The 22,142-nt window shown below is 28.5% G+C and overlaps 1 protein-coding gene across 2 annotated transcripts in view; it reads left to right on the top strand.

Annotated features, from left to right (window-relative positions):
• LOC107453364 (uncharacterized) overlaps nucleotides 1–22,142 on the top strand; it is a 63,551-nt gene that overhangs the window by 14,412 nt on the left and 26,997 nt on the right. For both annotated transcript variants that reach the window (XM_087168927.1, XM_043040537.3), the window contains exons 3-4: nucleotides 751–969; nucleotides 5,762–6,028. In XM_087168927.1, the coding sequence (XP_087025053.1) occupies nucleotides 751–969; nucleotides 5,762–6,028 (486 nt within the window). The remainder of the gene's footprint in view (nucleotides 1–750; nucleotides 970–5,761; nucleotides 6,029–22,142) is intronic.

The raw sequence follows: 22,142 nt of genomic DNA, 5'->3' as shown, positions 1-22,142 counted from the left end.
AAGGTAAGAAAAATAGAGTTCGTCGCACATTTGCAACAAATGGAAAAAAATTACATTTGTTAACAAAATATTGCGAAGAATTATATTAATTAAAATAATAATAAGCACCGTAAATAAAAACAATACGAATACTTAATTATTCCTATTTCATGATATTTTTCTGCAGTTTTTGATAATAGATGGCGCTTTCAATTATTACGGATATTGCATTTGAAATGTTCGTGGAAAGTTTTTATTTTCCTCGACAGAAAAATCGTACTCATAATCACAAAGATTGATAATATTAATAATTATCATAAAATGAGAACCTTTTTATTTGTTTGGAAGGAGATCAAAAAAATTTCTGAAACACTAAATAAAATGTTATTTTTGATGATAATTTTTAAAGAAATTTTTTTTTTGTTAATGGCGGGCACTTGGGTTTATTTCCCATTGGCCTCAGAAATACCAGAATTGCTACTCTCTTATCGTAACCCAGTGAGCACCTATGGCTAAGTCACGGCGGTGGAGTAGCGTCGCCCGTGTCATACAACCTCAAACCCGTTCATAGAGCGGGTTACATTCACACAATCACACAGAAGAAAGGACATAGAACACAGAGAGAGAAAGAAACATCCATGTTCTAAGCTGTATTCGAACCCGCAACCATCGGCCACCTGGTCGGCTTAAAGAAATATTTATACTTGGTATTTTTTTTCCTGTTATACTTGACAGAAGTTATTTCAACAGATATTTGATACTTCTTTGCAGCGATTTCTTTCAGTTGTGGACCGATACAGAGTTTCCTTACCCCTTGAATGCCCCTTACATCCTAGACGAGATATGTTTTGGTGGTTACAGACAGAGCTGGAAGCAACAAAAATCGAAGGAGAAGAGACTTGGAACTGTCCCGTGTGTGGACAGAAATTTCGCTGCGAAAACACATTCGCAACACATTGGGACTCCTCTCACTCCAGAAGCATGGGAATGGTAAACTCTTTAAAATTAAATATACCTGTTATTGTGATATTGTATATAATATACCTGTTATTGTGTTAAATATACCTGTTATGTTATTGTGATAAAAGTACTTTTATACGAATGAAAAATCTTGAACAATATAGTGACTGTGATGCCACAATCGGCATTCATATTTATTTCCTATCCTTTAAAATGTATAATTAATTACTTAAGCTTATTTTATTAATCGAATTATATTTAAAATAAATCAAAGACTTAAACTTTTAAGGCGAACATAAAATATTTATTCTTTTTTTATCAATCAATGTAGCGTATACTTTTTATTTCAATACTAATGCAGACTCATGCGCCTAATCGAAAACCAAAATCTATTTATAACTTTTTAATTCTAAATTTCTAACCGCAAAAGTGTTTCAGTTGTATGGTTGTAATATTTCTCATAAATTTGTTGGCGACTCGTGATCGCCAAGGTATTTTTTAAACCCAATATTGATATGCGAGGTTGCCTTTGTTTTGGCGATGTTATATTTTAATAAATCGCCAACTCTGGATCTCCCATCCATGCTTCTCCTGTGTCCGTTTTGGCTTTTGAATAGGCAGGTCATGTGACCTTGTCTCCCATGGCCAGTTCTTGTTAATATTATTATGCAAAATTTATTCAACTGAAATTCTTATGGATAATATTTACATCTTGTATCTCGAACTCTACAGCTAGATTAAATAAAAGCTTTATATTAGTTATGATCCGGTTCTCATTTTCAAGTGTTATTTTCATCATCCTCTGTTTTCATCACAATCTTCAATTAGTCAAGAATACCATATAAAATTTCAACAACACACTGACTATTCCATCTTAACAGTAACAGCTCTACTTAGAAAGAAAATTTTTGCTAACTATAACTCATTATTGTTTCCAAAGATGTACTTTCAATTTCTACTAGATGGCAGCTCAATATCCAGAAATATCTTATTTTCCATACGATCGTGGTAGTTTTTGACCGAAAAAGCTTTTAAAAAGCATGCCAAATGATTTAAAAACAAATTAGTTTATTACTTTACGTCCTCATTCTCTTCAAAACAAATTTTAAATCTTCGAATTTATATTAAGACTGCTCATTTCGTCAAGCTGTAAGGAATAACAATAGCTAGCCGACATTTTAAACATTACAAACAAAATGTCTCCCATTTCATTTTATATATATATATATATATATATATATATATATATATATATATATATATATATATATATATATATATATATATATATATATATATATATATATATATATATATATATATATATATATATATATTCTCATAGATGGCAGCACTAATATTTTACCTAAACATTTTTTTTCTTCTTCTTCGATCAAATGTTTTTTTAATTTTATTATATTCGATTCAAGCTATAAGCAATATTTTACATCTTCGCGATTTTTGTTAACTGTTTTATTATTGTACTTTTAAACCTAAACCGCGTTTTAATTCACGCCGGTAAGTTTGATTTCCTTTTACATTTTGCTTTTATTTCATGTTTTTTTCAAAATAAGGTTTTTTGCGATATCGACACATATAAAGAATAATTTTTATCTTAGGATAATTATTCTTTATTCAGAAATATCGCATTATTTATGGCAATTAGATGTGTCTTGACAACGACTATTTGCTTATACCATTCTTCTTTCTCTACCATTTAGTTTTTTATTTTTATTTTATTCATGTTTTTCATGTTAATTTGTGTGTATATATATATATATATATATATATATATATATATATATATATATATATATATATATATATATATATATATATATATATATATAGTTATTAATGTTCATTACTACTAACATGTACAGCTTCATGCTCTAAAAACCTTTATTGGAATAGTTAACTCACTATTAAACGTATAGAAATCTGAAGAAAAAAAATGATTTATAACAAAACTCGGAGAAGCATAAAATTTGTTCTTGAGTCGTGGCTATAATCTGTAATCAAAGTCTAGAGCTATTTTGGGTTTATTAATAAAATGTATGAATGTCATGTGAAAGTTAAGACATTAAATGTAAAATTAATCTGATTATATCAGTTGCTTATGGTAAAAATATTCGAAAAAATTATTAATAAAAGGGGAACAATAATTAAAATGTGCAGGTTTTCGAATTTTATTTTTATTGGATTGCATACTTTATTTATTAAATCTACAAATAATTGCGAATAATTTTTAAAATTTTGAAAAAATCTGAATTCTATGCAGTTTTTTTTTTTTTTTTCGTAAATATGTCTTCGTAAACTATCTTCTGCCCAGATCTTGCTTAAAAAGTTTCCAAGTTGTATGATGTAACAATTTATTAAGCTACGGATAGTTTTCTATCTTTAATAGCTTTATTAAAATATTTATTTTCTATTATACTCTTTGAATAGTTATTATTCTTTTTTCAATAATTTATTACTGTAATCTAAACAAATTCTAATAAAGCATTTTTTAAAACTCAATTGAATGAATGCAAAAGTATCAAACAAAATTTCAATTCGAATGTACATTTTTTTTTCAATGGAATTTACATTTGTACAATTAAACACAATAGTACATTTTTTCAAAAAACGAAAAAAGAATAGTAAACGAATCAAATATGTTTGGTAACACATTGCGAATTCTATTACTACTTGGTTTTGAACCAATTAAATGACTCTTTCTTAATCCTAATGAAAAATATCTCTTGCGTGGTTATGTAATATCCTATGGATGTACGAGTTGATTTACTAGATCATGCGATTTAGATTAAACGAATTATCGCTCTAGATTTTATTTTTTTTTAATCGGCGTAGAACAACCGACTCTATAGTGAGTTTACGACTAACAATGATCAAATCTGTAGCCTTGTTATTCTGATCCCAATCCTGTAGACAACCTTCCTGGGGAAAACCTTCTGGATCAAGTATGAGGATTAACTAACCTATATTTGCGTTACATTGAGAGAGAAACCATGAAAACCTCCCACTGGTTGGCCCGACGGCAAGGGGATTTTAACACATGATCCGTCTGACACTAAGAGATATTAAAAGTTAGAGCTGTGATCGGTTCAAGCTGGGAACAGAATTCGTGTCTACCAACTAATGCTAGGATTTGAACCTGGGTCACCGCTGAACGGACGAACGCTCTATCTCTCTATCTGCCGTGGCTCTATACCTCTAGAATGCACAATTTAAAGGTGCAGTGTCAATAAAGGATGTCGAGGGTATTTTATTTTATTTTATAGCCATCGTTGAACAGATGACCCAATTTTTGGATATACGACTGCGAATGTTCAACTCCGTAGCCTTGTAATTTTGAACCCAATTCAGAAGACAAAGGAACACCTGGATGAAGTATTGGGAGAAATTTTGGCCTTCATGGAGGACTTTTTTTGATGAAACTAACCCGCAATTGCATTACATGAAAACCTCCTATTGTCTGTCCGACGGCAAGGGGACTCTAACTCATGATCCGTCTACCACTGAAGATATTTTACGTCATCACTGCGGTCGGTGCGAGATGGTTGCGGAATTCGTAACGACCAGCCTCTGCCAAGATTTGAACCATCTTATTCCGTATATCAATAAAATCATAAAAATCCAAGCTTCGAAAAAGATAATTGGGTACTGTTACTGTAATATCTCTAAGATGCAGCCAGAATTATACCAAATCGTAATTGAAAATTTTCGTGTAAGAAACTCAAAGGAGAAAGCAAAGTAAAGACGAAATTGCATTTTATTTTCCCCTCCAGTTAATACATTATTGTTTCAAGCTATTATAAAGTCTTAACGTTCTAAAATACTTTTTTTTTTTTAAATTATTCTCTCTTGAGCTTTGATGGCACAGGGAATAGAGTGTTCTCCTTTCAGTGAGGTGAACCGGGTTCAAATCCCAGCGATGGTTTGTCGACATGAAGTCCGCATCTGACTTGCACCAACCACAGTGCTAACGTAAAATATCCTTAGTGGTAGACGGATCATGGGCAAGAGTCCTCTTGCCGCTAGGCTAACCATGTAAGTTTTTCGTGGTTTTCCTCGGCATTTTTCGCAAATGCGTGTTAGTTCCATCAAAAAGTCCTCAACGGAAGCAAATTTCTCCCAATACTTTCCCTTGCTTTCTGGATTGGGTTTAAAACTACAAGGCTAAGGGCGTTGAACTTAAGTAATCGTAAACCAAAAAAATTAGGTCGAGTGTTCAACGACGGTTATAAAATAAAATAAAAAATAAAATATTCTCATTTATTGAGATATTCTTGTTCCAAACTTTGGCACTTTCGTTACCAAATAAAAAAAATAATAATTTCGTCGCAAAATAAAAAAATGTTTTAAAAAATAAATGGAAACGTTCCATTTTTATTTTTTTACAATAATGACAATAAAATGCTAAATTTTTTTTAACAATGATAAAAAAATAATAATGAAACGTTACATTTTTATTTTTTACAACAATGTCAATGACGATGAAACATTACGTTTTTATTTTTTACAACAATGTCAATGACGATGAAACGTTACGTTTTTATTTTTTAACAATGTTAAAAAAATAAAACTGAAACGTTACATTTTTGCACTTTTTCGTATTAGTAGATTTTTAAATTAAGTTTTAAAGCTTTACAAAAATTAACAAGGGTGTCGATTCCTACCAGAAAAATGCTAAAAAAATATTTTTACGATTAACTCTCGCTTTTTTTTCTGCCTAGGCAATATTCGATTTTACTCAGCCATAAAAAAAAAGTAATTAATGCAATTTTAAATTATAATTGAATTTTAAATGCGTTTGCAGGCGGAAGAGACAGTGTGCCTTGATGACTACTGTGATGTCTTCAGATGTGATGTACTCAAAAGACGAGTCCTGAGACAAAGACAAGAAGATGAAGATAGTATAAAGAAGATCTCGTCTTTTCAGCCCTCTTCCCTCAACCTATACTCCTTATCAATCTTCAAAAACGAGCATGCGCATTCCAAGCTTAGTGAAGACGATGAAGAAGTCAAGAAAATGAAAAAACTCTGCAAATCTGATGAGATGAAAAGGAGACATACTAAATGTAGGGTAAGTGAGAAAATAAAAATCCTCAATATAATAGCTTTCAAATATAATCCCTCATAATAAATAGTTCAATGAGATCATTGGCTTTCGATTCATCATTAAAAAAGTAACAGCATCACAATTCATACCAAAGTAATGTGATAGTGGACAGCTTTTATAAGTTACTTTCACTTAAAATAGAGAGATTTTGCATAAAGTCTGTCTTATCGAAACGCTAGGCTTATTTTCTACCACTTAGATACACGATGATGTTTTAGGAAATTTACGCGCATGCGCTGAAAAGCACAGATAGCGTCAATGTTACAGTTAGGGGAAACTGTAAACCTTTGCAAAATATCTCTGATAAGAATAAGGCAAACATAACTTCCTCAGATAATGAGAAATGAAAGTGTTACTTTATTTAACTTGGTGATATGTTGTACTTCAAATACTGATCTGAAATTCAGTATAGAGATTACTTTAAGGCTGGAAATAATGTGACTATTTCGAGCTGATAACAGCCCCATTCTCAAGGGGATTTTTTGTTACCAGTGGTATAATGGTAGTAATGTAGTCAGCATTGCGCAGTTTTGAAAGATAGGTTGTTAAAAATGACTACTTTTTAATCTAAATATGACTCCCATTTTTAAAGACAATAGCTAAATAGCAGTGTAAAATAATGCTTTAATTTAATCATAATTTTCCTTTATGTAGTGATATAACCAAATATGCTACTAAATTTTACAATTATTTTGAAATTGTAGTTAGATATATTTTGAGAGAGAGATTTTTACCACAAAAGTTGGAAAAATAGCTGTATTTTATTAAGAGAGGAAAAAAAAAGAAAATAGCTCATACTTTAAAGCTAAAATAAATAGAAAATAACAACAATAAAAATTAATAAATAAACATTTTTTTCTGCAAATGATTACAGATGAAGTATCTAATCGTTTTTTGTATTTATACATGTACTAAAAAGCCAGCTTAGGTCTTTATTAATAATCACTATCTTTCTTAGAAAGTGATATTCAGATTATTATTTACTTTAGAAATTTTTAATCGCTTAAAACAAAAGCACTCATTATTTCATAGAAATAAATAATTTCTTTAATTTTAATTACGTGTTTTCTACATTTCATTAATTTTTGGTTTTTCATAAAACTTGGACGACCAAAATTAAAAATGAAGCAAAGTTTTAATTTTCAGAATAATACCCTAATCCATGTTTGCACAGCGTCTCATTGGCCAATTTCTTTGAAAAAACACTCTTTTAGCTACATAAAACATAAAAATTTATTTAATTTATTCCAGATTCTCTTGCAGTTATTTTTTTTTCAAACTTATTTGTATACTTTAGAACATTATACTAAATCCGAATAAAAAATAATGCTTTGAACCGAAACAATGAGTTGATAGTTTAAAAAAAAAACGTATTAGTAAAAATAATTGTATAAATAATAACTGTAACTGAACATAAAATCTGCCAGATTCTTTTTCGCTCTTCCCAGCATTTTCACTAAAAAAATGAAATATGATATAAAATCAACACAGAGAATTCTTTCAGTTTTATAAAGCTATCAAACAAATGAAATAAGTTCTCAATTGATCAAACTGCAAAAAAAAAATCGATGTTTTAAAGGGATTTACTTTTACGATGTCTCTTTCTGTATTTAAGTCTTCTCTTTTACACTCTTAAAAGATAGAAAAGAGAAAAAAAACTATATAAATGTACTGTAACAAATAACACTGTAAAATGCAGTACAGTTTCTGAAAGAGAGATGTTACAACGCATTAAAAAAGAAGTGTATAAAACAGATTTCCCTCTGTTTTCCCCTTTTTATTTTTATGTTTCTTACTCAAGTCCCTAAAAATGAAAACTTTCAGCGCCTTTCTAAAACTAATCTGACATTTTTTGATTGATGATGTTAAGCAGGGGATGGGGATTGTTAAAAAGGATAGGGGAAAAAAAAGAAGAAGAAAAAAGGATGCAAGGGATAAAGATAAATACCTCTTAGTTTTCCTGTAAATGTTAGAAGCACTCTTTTTCCCAAAGCTCTGCATTGATTTCTTCTCTACTCTTGATTGTTCCCCTAAGAGATGATTTTTCATTGGCAAAATACCGCGCGCTGGCAAGTTGTCCTGAAAGCGCTCTTAATAAGCACTTATAAAGCTTATGCAGAGGGTGCTTGTCTGAAAGTCAATTTGAGATATTTCTGCTAGAATGGTAAAAAGCGATCGTCTTTCAGACTTTTCGGGGGATCGTCGAAAAATGAATTCGAATTAAAGGATAAAGAATATATCTAATCTCACACTTGGTTTGATATTAAAAAAATGCATAAGTTCGAAGAAATACATTATAACGGAAAAATATTATCTCTAATTTCGTAAATTAATTTATATGTTTAATTTGCTAATAATTTGTTTAATTTTTTGATAATTGTAATTTTCTTTTGATGTTTATAATAGTGTATTTGGTGATTTCGTATAATTCGTTAATCATTTGCTGATTTCTTAAAATTTGTTAATATTTTGACAAGAAAAAATAGAAAAGTAATTTAAAATAATTATGAGAAATTATGATGAATGGTTTCGTATAATTTGTTAATCATTTGCTGATTTCTTTAAAAAATTTAATATTTCGGAAAGAAAAAATAGAAAAATAATTTAAAATGATTATGAGAAATTATGATGAATGGTTTCGTATAATTTGTTAATCATTTGCTGATTTCTTAAAATTTGTTAATATTTTGACATGAAAAAATAGAAAAATAATTTAAAATAATTATGAGAAATTATGATGAATGGTTTCGTATAATTTGTTAATCATTTGCTGATTTCTTAAAATTTGTTAATATTTTGACAAGAAAAAATAGAAAAATAATTTTAAATAATTAATTATGAGAAATTATGATCAATGGCTTCGTATCATTTGTTAATCATTTGCTGATTTCTTAAAATTTGTTAATATTTTGAAAAGAAAAAATAGAAAAATAATTATTCAAAATAATTAATTATGAAAAATTATGATCAATGGTTTCGTACAATTTGTTTAAATTTGAAAATTCATAATCTATCAAAATGAGAACTTAAATTAAGAAAAAATAATTTATTACAAAAAATTACGATAATTGATTTCGTATAATTCGCTAACAATATTGTCTGTTAGTTAAGACTATAGAATTAATTTTTTTCAATTTAAAATTGTTAGAAGTTAGAAATCCCTTACGTAGAATTCTTTAATTACTTAGTTTTATAATTAATGCATTAGTTATTAAATGAAGATTAGTTTTATAGTCATTTGATGAATGAATGTTTAACCTCAATCAATATAAAGATTGTTTAAGTTAGAAAATATATTTTATGAAGTAAAAATAACATAGAGAAAGAGATTCTGGTGAATTTACCGTACCATGTGGCAATAATATTTCTGGGGCAAAAAATTTTTAAAAAACATAACCTTGATCAAAAAAAAAAATACAAACTGAAATGTAAATTTAATCGAATAAATTATTTTTATGCCATGCTCTAAAGTATCATGATAAAATTGCGAAATTTTATCACATGTCATAAATCAATATCTTATTATTAATTTTACTAGAATCATTACCAACGAGCTTCGGAAAAAATTCCCCAGCTATTTAGTATTCTCTTAGAGCCAGAAACATTATAAATTTTTCCGGATTCTAGTAATTTTGAACATGTCTTCTTTTATCTCGGTGTAGGATTATAATTTCGTTTACTTATTTTACCTGAATAACTTGAACTAAATACAATAATTTAAAAATTGTAATTGTTTTGGTTTTTCTTTACCTACACAAATATTTTGTGAATACAGATGTACAATTCCTCTGTTTCAAAAAAAAAATTTAAGAAATGAACTAGAAAAATTTATATTTGGAAAAGACATTTTATGGTATATGTATGAAAAAATAAATTATAAAATTAACATTTTGATAAGCATTGTTGCAACAAGCAATTTAAAGAAAGGGAGTGAAGTTAAGGTATTTAAACTAAAGTCCGCAAATGAAATGTTTGAATTTTTAAAACGTAAGACGGATTCTCAGTGGTATAAAGATAAAGGAAAAATTAAAATTAAAGAAATAAAAAACAATATCTAGATTATAAGACGACAATACTGTAGTATTTATATCAAAATTCTAAAGAAAAATCAGAATTCTTTTACCAAAGTATATTGTACTAGACAGTATTCATCACATTTGGCTATTAATATTGTTGAAAAAAAGTTATTTTATCCTTCTATCATCTAATTAAGTTTTATTTTTAAAAAACTAATACCTTTGTAGTTGTATTAAATATTTTAAAATAATTTCATTGATTATTGTTTTCCTTATCTCCCTACCATAAATCAGAAGTTCCCAAAAGTTGCTCTGAGGAACCCCAAGTATTCCCTAACAGTTTTACTAGGGTTCCGAAATTTAAGAGATTTTTTAAGCCTGTGCCGATTTTTTAAAACTGTAATTATATTTATATTCAATCATTACTTATTTAATATTTGGGTTGAATTTGAAAATAAGTCATGTAAGTAATCAGTAAGAAAGAAAATATTATATTTAAAAAAATCGCTTTAATTGATTTAGTATTTCCCATCAAACAATGCGAAGAAAGTAACTAAACTCAACAATGTGTTTCTCTGATAACCATTCTAAATGTTTACAACAGTTATTTTTCATTTTCATTTCAAAGGAAATTATAACTCAGTTTATTTTATTTATTTTCAATTTATGCATACATCAAAAACAATTAATTCAGAATTAGACAAAACGCCTCTCTAGATTCGCCAATTCAACTGTCCAACATAGCACCTAATTTTAAAACAGATGATAAAACTGTTAAGACTGGCTGTTGCTAAGACTATACTGATAAGGCTATAAAAGAATGAATTTAATTCCTCACAGAATGCTTAGTATTGTTTCTTTTGTAAATATGTTTATAATTGCCATATAACTTTATTTATTATAGTGGTGTTTCCTATAAAAGAAGGTTAATCAGTTAGGGTTCCATAGCTAAAAATTTTGAAAACAACTGTCATAGATTATTTTTTCCTCATTGGTTTGATATTAAACAATAGATTAATATATTTTTTTCTCCAAACAAACACAAATTACAATAATATACTTAACTCGACAAGTTGGACTTTTAACTAATCATCAATTTAAATTTCGAATCATTTTAAAAAAGTATCAATTTGTCAACGATCCCTTAACGGCTTTTTGTTTTAAAGATTCCAACAATAACGAGAACGTAAAATCCAATGAGGAGAAGGTGGTAGGACACCCGAAATGTCTGGTGTATTTCCCGATCATCGAAGCACAAATGGCGTTTAAATTATTCTTTTCATCAAGGAATTCCGAAATGCTCTTTCTCTTCATTTTCCTCCAATAAAAAAGTAGAAATAAGAAAATGATTCGATGCCACTTGAGGTTTGAAAGTCGCTCCACTAAAATACTAAAAGGAATCGATTTCAAGTAAGAAAAGAATCGTATTTATTTGCGATTTCGGTAACAAAATCATTACTGATGCTTTTAAGTCAGGCAAAATCGCTTCTTTTTCTTTCCTCTAAATCCTTTGAAATCGCCAACATTGAGATGTTTTTGTGACATAAATTGTTGCTTTATGAGTACAATCGAGAACACTTAGTTGAAACAGATTTGAGATTTCGAACATAAAAGAATATTCGAGAATAACAAATATCAGTGGTAATGAAAGTTGGAATTTTTTATGGAAAAAAGAAACCGTATTTTATGGATAGTGCTAAATAGCTTGAGAATTGTGAACTGGATCATTAAAATTGAGAAAAGCGTAGCATCTTAAGATATTTTTCAATAATGACACAAAAGCAGTGTTTTTTTTTCCTTTCTACAATATCGAAAAGCGTGAGCTTTTGAATGACTTGTTTTTATTTAAAAAATCTTAAATTTAAATATAATCTGGTGAAATTTATTTTTTGTAAGTATGGTAACCGGAAAAAATGTCTAATCATAATTAAAAAATTTAAAATGAATGGATTGCAATATTGTCCTAGCTTCCTATGATAACCAGCTTGTTTAAAATTCCAGCTGGCTAAACTTTTATAGCACGTCCTAATATACAAGCCAATTATAGTTTCTTAAAAAAGTTTGTTTTTTAATTTTATTTACTTAAGGCTTAACAATGCTTTTTTATGCAAACAATACAGACATTTCTATGATCCTTTTGTTTAGCATTACAATTTTCATATCTATTGTAATACAGAATTTATGGTAAAGCAGTTATAAAGTTGAAAAATTAAAAAAAAATCTTAAGGATGCTTTAAATCAAACTTGCGCCTTTGCCATTAAATTTTACAACTATTTGAATCATAAAGTAGAATCTAGTTAAAAGCCGTGGTCAGTGATAAAGATGGTAAAGATTTAATGAACACTTTGATAAAATTTTATATAAAAGAGCTTATCTGCTGAGTTAAAAACAGCGTAATTTTCTTTCATTCAAATTAAGGAATAGACTGTAATGTAAATTAATAACTTTCAGCTGAACTTTGCTAAAATTTGTGTGGAGGAGGTCAATGTTAAAAATTCCGGATTATATTATGACAAAAAGCAGTGGTCAGAAAAACTACATTACTTTTGTTTTTAATGTGGTGACTACAAGCTACTTTGGAATTGCAGTAATTACTTCACTATTTTTAGGAGACGAACTTTGCTGGAGAATTAATGTACACCTATGTTCAAAGTGGTTGAGGTAAAATTGAAAAAATTGAGATGCAATATTTTAGGATAAAAATGGATTTTACAGATAATGCACCCGCAATGCCGGTATTTTATATCGTAATTTAATCCTTAACTTTTTGCAGTACAATTTCATTTTTATCTGACTTATTTTGCTTTCTTTAAACTAATTAATGGAAGGGGTGCAGAATTTAATGAATCAAAACTGGAATTGGCTACACAACACTAAATACACTCATGGACAAAAAAATTAGCGCACCAAGAAGGAGTCGCCAAAATGAAGCGAAATTTTACATACGTAATGACTACTTTGATGTAAGTAAATGATTAGAAAATCAAAGAAAAACGATAATCTTTCATTTTCTAATCATTTACTTACATCAAAGTAGTCATTACGTATGTAAAATTTCGCTTCATTTTGGCGACTCCTTCTTGGTGCGCTAATTTTTTTGTCAATGAGTGTATAAAGGGCACTAAAATTACACTGAACCAAAATTACCTAAATAAATCAAACCCACTGAGTGGCTCAAAGTGATAAAGTGATAGTAGGTTTATAACAAACAATGAGTATCATGAATAAGAATAAATAATAATAAGTAACAAACTACAATAATTAATAAATGAGGTGAACCGAGTACGAATTCCACCGATATCTGGTCGATTTGAATTCCGCACCCGGCTCGCACCGACCACAGTGCTGACGTAAAATATCCTCAGTAGTAGGTGGATTATGGGTTAGAGTGCCCTTGCCGCCAGTTTAGCCATGGGAGTTTTTCGTGGTTTTCCTCTCCCTGTAACGCAGATGAGGATAAGTTCCATCAAAAAGCCTTTCACGGCGGCACATTTCTCCCAATACTTGATCCAGGAGTTCCCTTGTCTTCTGGATTTGGTTCAAAATTAAGAGACTACGGAGTTGAGCATTAATAGCCGTATACCCGAAATTGGGTCGGCTGTTCAGTGACTGTTATGAAATAAAAATTAATAACTGAGCAATAATTAATAACTTTTTTAAAAAAACATTAAAAACAATTGTAAATTCGATTCAGATAAAGTATTAAGCTTTTCTTTTAATTTGCACATTAGAAAAAGTTGTTTTTGAACATTAGAACGTCTGCGTAATTCTGTTTTCCATTTCTACTTATTCAATTTTCAATATTTTTCTTTTTCAATTATCTTTCATGCCCCAGCAACTATTTCGTGCATACTAAAACCAATTAATTAAACACTTCGTTGATAAACGTTAGAGCATTTCCAGCCGCTTCTTTGCATGTTAATAAGAAAGAAAAAAAAATAAGAGCGATTATAAAAATATTTTTTTTCCTCCGTCGACTAAGGAGAAAATGAAAAAAATATATAATTGCTTAACTGTTCTTTATTCTTTTTTCATAACTCATTTCTTCTTTAGGATATGAGGTTCATTAATTTTGAAGAAAATTAACTTTAATGGGAGAACTAAGCCAGAAAATATCACAAAAATGTAAAATGCGAGCCATTTTTTTTTTCTTCCTTCTTCCAAAGTTTCTTACATTATTCAGTGATTAGCAAACGAACAATTTCACTAATTAACGTTATGGGCGATGTAGAATCCAGCTGCCTCTTGCCCACGGGGAAATTTTTTTATGCCCGGCTTTAATCCCTGACTATTTTTTCCCGGGTAATTTTTTTCCTCCATTGTAATTGCGTAATTTTTTTTCAGCTTTAAATGTTGCAATTAATCATTTTTTGTGATGATTAATTCTCATTGTGCTTTACTACTGCGTCGTTAGGCCGGGGCTAGGCTTAGTAAAAAAAAACTGAACTATTTTTATAACCTTACCCTGGAGATATAAAAACAGTTACATGTCAGGGCAAATTTATGCTTCATCGTCCGGGTACGTTAATTTTTTTTTCGTATTTCGGGGTATTATTTTTATTACCCCAGAGAAGCTGATTAAGAATACTATGAATAATTAAAATTAATGGATGTACTCGACTTTTCTGCTTAACAAAGAAAAATTCTAGTTTTTAAGTTTCATGCTTCAGAGCTTAATTTTTTTTCTTATATTTATCATCGAGTGCTCATATTTAATTATAAAAAATTAAAAAGTGTTTTTCAACGTAAATGATTGATGTTTAATTTTAAGGAATTAAATTAAACACTTAATACAGCTCTAAATTCCAGATCCCTTAATCAAAATAGGAAATAATTAATTATCTAAGCATTTAATTTTCTTTAATTTCATTTCATTAAATATTTTTATTAATGTAAAATTTCAAAAAAAAAAGTTACATTAAGAAATTATTTTTAAATTTTAAATTACCAGCATTTATGCAAAAAAAAATATATTTTTACTACGCTTTAACAAAATTTCAGAATACTTCAATACACTTTTATTTTGAAATAAACTTTATCCATAATTTCATCTTTCATTAATCAATTTTTGATAACTAGACAACTAATTTTTCAGTCAAGCTAAATAAATTTATATTAAATGGCGGAAAATTAATTAAAAAATTTTATATTACTAGTGGGCTGCCCCCCCCCCTGCTCACTAACGCTCGCCAACCCCCGAAAATTGTACGCAATCTTATACCAAGCTCACTTCGCTCGCTACTAACTTAGGTACATTGCAAATACACAAAATTCTAAGAATTCAAAACAATCATTCAAATCCATATAACAACATTTTATTTTTAAAAAAAATTACATCTTTTTAGTAAATACTAAGTCATTAAAATAAATTTGAATTCAAACATGTAATTCGTTAAACCTATTAGAAATGTGTTATAGTATAAAATCTTAAAGCGTAACAGCACGACTGAGACTCATTTTTCAATGAATAACTAATAACAATAATAAAACAAATAAATTCGTGATATAAATCAAAAATAGTCAAATAAATTCATAATATATAAATTCGTGAAAAAAAGCGCTTTCGACAAAATACTAAAATAGAAATCTATCGACAAAGACTATTCACTTCTGTCTAGTTTAAGGTTATTTCAGTTTCCGTTTTTAAAAGCGCTATATGTTGCTAGATTTGAGCTAGATTTGGCGTGTGACATTTTTAGCGGCTATCATTGGTCGATATTTTAGCGTTGCCATTCGGGCAGTTGTAATAAGGCTTTTTTTTTGTCGCCGTGTAAGAGAAATATATATATAGATTTTTATACTGGCATTGAACAGCCGACGGAGTTTACGATTCTCATTGTTCAGCTCCGTAGCCTTGTAAATTTGAACCCATCCCAGAAGACATGAGAAATTCTGGATAAAGCATTGGGACAAAGCCTTCACGGATGACTTTTTGATGGAACTAAACTAAGTTTGCGTTGAGTAGAGATGAAAACCATGAATCTCTCCCCCCATGATAAGCCCGCTAGGAAGGGGATTCTAATCCATGATCCGTCTACTACAGAGGATATTTTGCGTCGCAACTAATTAAAAAATTGAAGAAAAAGAAATCTTCAGTTAAAGCTTTCTGTTTTCTTTCAATAAGCTTGAAATATTATTTTAGTTTAAAATATAACGGTATTTTAGCACACCAATTTACTTCCTTTTATTTCAATCCCAAACAATATATTACACATATTGCTTTATTGCACATATTGTTTTACATATTGCATGTAAAAAATATTTTTCAATAATTTTTCTTTCCTGATTTTAAAAACAAAATTTTTTCAGAAACAAAATTTTAAAGACAAGCCGCATATTACATTGATGCGAGAGTGGTTGAAATAGGCATCTGCATACTTTAAACGGAGACTTCTTGGAGCAAGACTTTAAAACCTCCAACTGTTTTTCATCAAATATTTAAACTGCATAATTTTTTGAAACGGAAATAAAAATATTTCTTTTAATACTTTTTTACTCATAGAGAGCGACGAACGACATTTAAGTTGTTGTTGTTAATTTACGTCGCACTAGAGCTGCACAATGGGCTATTGGCGACGGTCTGGGAAACATCCCGGAGGATGATCCGAAGACATGCCATCACAATTTTGATCCTCTGCGGAGGGGATGGCACCCCCGCTTCGCTAGCCCGACGATCTGAGCGCGAAGTCGAGCACTTTACGGTAGCACAGTTTAACGAGGATTGTTACACAGTTTACCGCACACCCTCGGTCCCTTCGCAGACTGATGCAAGTGGTCACCCACCCGCACACTGACCGCAGCCAGTGATGCTTGACTTCGGTGATCTGCTGGGAACCGTGTCTTAACGATCAGTCCACTGCGGGACCAAACGACATTTAAACTACACTGTAAAAAATTTCGTATCAAATTACGGTAAAAATTACTAACACCCTGAGTGCAGCATTCATAAATAATTTACAGAAAAATCCATTTTATTGTAAAATCTATATTTACCGTAGAATTTTGAATCGTAATTTCTACAATGATATTTCTTTAATTACTGTGATTCAATGATTTTACAATATTATTACTATAAAAAATACTGTACATCATATTTTTTTTTGTAAAATTTTACGATAAAACTGGACTTTACGGTTAAAAGTACCAGCACCCTGAGTGACAGTACATTTTACCATAATTTGACACCGAATTTTTCCCAGTGTATTATTCCAAGTCCACTTTAAGAAACGATCTTTGGAAACGAAATTAATCAAACTATTGCATATTTTTTAAAAGTGTGATTATTTATTTATAATTAAAAGTGTAAAATTGTCTCTTTTCCATCCTTCAATAAGTTAAAAGTTACTAATTCTTTAGACAGTAATCAATCATTGCTTTAAATTAACGTGAAATTAAAAAAATTACAGCAAGTAGTATTAAAATTTATTTCATTTTTTTTCTCAATAAAAATGGCAAACTACGTTCATAATGCTAACACAAACCTTTCATAAAATTAATTTTATCGTATTTTGTAAGCATCAACTTTAACAAATGTGTTTTAAACAGGATGTTAAACAAAATATTGCACAGTTATTGAAATAAATATAAATTATTTACATCAAAATAGTCATATTTTATTTTTTCACTTTTCAATATGTTAATCATTACGATTTCGATCAACAACAGGTGGCAAATTAAAAATTTGCTGAAAACAATATTGACATTTTTTTTCTCATTGAAAGTGGTAAACGACATAATACTAACCCAAACTTTCATTAAACTAATTTTATCACATTTTGTTGTACCAACTTCAACAAAGAGGCTTCCAATCAAAATAATAAATAACTGCCAAAAGAACTGCAATTTTTTCCTATTAAAAATGTGCAATTTTTTCTTTTCCATTTTTCAATGTATATTATACCTTTGTTCAGAAGTGATGAATTAAATATTAACAGAAATGGATATTAAAATTCATTTAAATTTATTTTTCCTATTGAAAGTGGTAAACAACGTTTATAATTTTCTTTCTTTCAATGTAATTGTCTGTCATTAAGCTAATTTTATCTCACTTTATAGTATCGACTTTAAGAAACAGGCTTCGGACAGGAAGTTAATCGAATTATTTCGAAATTATTGAGAGAATAACAATTTGAGATAATTATAATTTATTTATATTAAAAAAGAAATATTTTGTTCTCTTCAATGCGTTAATCGTTAGACGAAATCATTGCTTTAAGTAACTATTTGAAAAATTACAGCAAACGATATTAAAATTTATCGTGTCTTTTTTCCCGCATTGAAAGCTGCAAGCAGCATTTAGAATATTAACACCATCCTTTCATTAAATTAATTTATCATAATTCGCAGTATCAACTTAAACAAATAGACTTTAAGAAACAGGCTTCGGACAGGAAGTTAATCGAATTATTTCGAAATTATTGAGAGAATAACAATTTGAGATAATTATAATTTATTTATATTAAAAAAGAAATATTTTGTTCTCTTCAATGCGTTAATCGTTAGACGAAATCATTGCTTTAAGTAACTATTTGAAAAATTACAGCAAACGATATTAAAATTTATCGTGTCTTTTTTCCCGCATTGAAAGCTGCAAGCAACATTTAGAATATTAACACCATCCTTTCATTAAATTAATTTATCATAATTCGCAGTATCAACTTAAACAAATAGACTTTAAGAAACAGGCTTCGGACAGGAAGTTAATCGAATTATTTCGAAATTATTGAGAGAATAACAATTTGAGATAATTATAATTTATTTATATTAAAAAAGAAATATTTTATTCTCTTCAATACGTTAATCGTTAGACGAAATCATTGCTTTAAGTAACTATTTGAAAAATTACAGCAAACGATATTAAAATTTATCGTGTCTTTTTTCCCGCATTGAAAGCTGCAAGCAACATTTAGAATATTAACACCATCCTTTCATTAAATTAATTTATCATAATTCGCAGTATCAACTTAAACAAATAGACTTTAAGAAAACAGGGTTCGGACAGGAAGTTAATCAAATTAATGCATAGTTATTAAAAGAATGATAATTTATTTGTAATAAAATTATAAAATTGTCTCTTTTCTATTCTTCTAACAGTTAAGAGTTATTATTCCTTTCGATAGATCCGTTGTTTCAAGTAACGAATGCAGAAATTGCAGCAAACGATATTTTAATCGTGTTTAATGACATCTCCACTCCACTTCATAAATCACGAAGTGCAAATTATTCCCTTCGGTCTGAAAAACTTCCCTTTTCTGATCGATCAGTACCCAAGGGTTGAGGGAAAAAGTGTAATTTTTAAATAAAACTTCTCAGATTGTGAAAAGAAAGAGGGGAAAAAATTGAGATTGTCTCAGAATCATCTCATCGGCTATAATTATAGAGCCTCCAATATCTAGTTATCATAGTGATCAGTAGCTGACGCAAAAATTAGTCTCATCTTCCCTTTAAAAAAATTACATTTTGCTAAAAAAAGAAGTTTTATAGTAATCATCGCATATATCTATAACAATGACGGAATTATTATCCTATAACCTACAATTACTCAATACATCCAGTCTAGGGTAATCTTTTTTGCTAAGTAAGACACGTTATTACTTTTTATGCCTTACGGAACTCTGATTTTTTCGTTTGTCGTTCTTTTTCTTGAAGGAAATGTATTTGTGTTGTCGTTATTGCTATTAATTCCTTAGTCGAAGAGGTGATTTACAACACAATATAAACTTCTCAACCTTTAATGAGTACTTTCATAAATAAGAAGAAAATAAGCAAGAAGCGTTATATTGCTTATGGACATTTTCTCAGAATCGTAACTGCTTTAGGACAATACGAAAAGGGATGGTCTGGCAATTGATTTTATTCTTGTTCTAACAAGCTCATGGAAAAACATTATAAAACAAAAAAAAAATTCGTATTCAAGTTTATCGGAAAAAGAATTTAAAAATTTATTCTCAAACCCAGAATTGCGCTACATTAAACTGCATTCTTATTTTCAAAGAGTTATTATTTGAATATGTTGTGAATTTATGCTTCAAATATTTTATTACTTATTGGGACAGAATTATAGATATAAAATATGAGCAGTGTCAAGAAATGTCGATTAAAGTATGTTATATTTTCCCTCATTTTAAATAGCAATTTAAATTATTGCAACATAATTTGTCAGATAAATATAAAAAGAACGCATTACTGATGTCGAAACAAAAATAAATAAATAAATAAATGTTGTAATTCGTGCAATTTATTATGTTTTTAATTATTAAAGTAAAGCAATTAATGAATTTACGTTTCAAACAGTGTAATAATTTAAGTTAATCTATCTATTCAGATTATATATATATATATATATATATATATATATATATATATATATATATATATATATATATATATATATATATATATATATATATTAATAAAACACAATAAAGACAAAAAGATAAAAAAAAGAGAGATTAGCGAAGAAAATTAAGAAAAATATAATAATAAGTTTTATTTACTGTGCATAATTTACGAGTACGTAGTACTCATAAAATAAGTTTAAAATATGCAGAAAACATGCTCACAAAAGAGTTTTTAAACGAGAAGAAAAATAAAATATTTTTAATAATTATTTCCCTTCCAGAATATTATCTGTGATAGAATTCGATAAACGATTATCACTAATTTACGATTCGATAAACGATTATCACTGTTTTTTTATATCATTTTTGCTCATTATATTTTTTTTTCATTTTTTGTTTATTTATATCACTTTGTTCATTATTTTATTTTCTTATATCATTTCGCTCATTATTTTATTTTCTTATATCATTTCGCTCATTATTTTATTTTCTTATATCATTTCGCTCATTATTTTATTTTCTTCATTTTTTGTTTATTGGCCGTAAGTTTTTCATTAATTTTACTGATTTTTTTAAGCTATATTTTAAGCAAATCAACTGTTTAATGTGGACCATCCATCGACGTTAAAAAGTTCAAATCACGTCCGCAGGTCACCATTGAGGGGATTTAATTATAGACTTCATTAACTAGTTTACATGCCTTATATACTATTAAATTGGTATTTAATATTTGCAGTGGTAGTTATTTCACAGGTTATCTGATAAGAGACAAATTTTAGTAATTTGAATGTGAGTGAATTCAATAAAATTTTAATTTTTTTTCACACTATGAGAACAGCGGGGGAACGAACTCTCAAAAGTATGATATTATGAGGCCCAATATAATGAAGGTATGTTGTTATAATTAAACCACAGTTTCTAAAGCAGCAAGAAATATTTTTAAAAAAATAATGATATTGGTTATATTTAATTTTGAAATGTGCAATAGCCATAAGATACATTTTTCATGATTAGAATTATTTTTTAATTTTGGGCTACATTGTGACTTTTTTTAAAGTAAAAAAACACAATTTAAAAAAAAAAGAACACAAAAGTTTGAAAGGACTTATTTTTTTCTTCGCATACAGTTAGACCTACTGCAGTTTCATTATTGCTTATATTTTATTTAAGTCATATATACCTTCCTATCAAGCTTAAATTTTAGGGAGATAACAGTTGTTTTGAAACGTTTAAATGTTTTAATATTTGAATATGATATATGATGATTGAATATGATATATGAATATAATATATGATATTTGAAATGTTTTAAGATTCGGGAAACAGTTTCACGTGTTAATTTATACTTTCAGGCACATACTATTTTGAATTTATAGAAGAAAGATAAATATCGACGTTTTTTACTCAAAATGTATTTGTAATCAAATTTTACAATAAAAAGCTTTTGATTTTTAGAAAATATAACTCATTCTATTTCTTCCTTTGTGCTTTCTATTTTCCCTTTGTGTGGTGGATTTTTTTTTTTTTTTTTTTTTTTTTGGTGGTGGTGGTAATAATGTAATGAATCACTTGTTTAACATATTAATTTCACGATGAAATTATTTTATTTTATTTCAAAACAACTCCGTTTTAACGCGGAAATAAACACCACCAAATTAATACAACAATGATGTTTTCAGAAATGGTTAAAAGATGGCGTTATTGGATGAAACAAAATTTTT

Source organism: Parasteatoda tepidariorum, chromosome 1, assembly GCF_982258835.1.
Source record: "Parasteatoda tepidariorum strain Cologne lab strain chromosome 1, Ptep-v5.0, whole genome shotgun sequence".
NCBI lineage: Eukaryota > Metazoa > Arthropoda > Arachnida > Araneae > Theridiidae > Parasteatoda > Parasteatoda tepidariorum.
The sequence above is the reverse complement of the archived record's forward strand: the minus strand, read 5'-3'. Positions and strand labels throughout refer to the sequence as shown.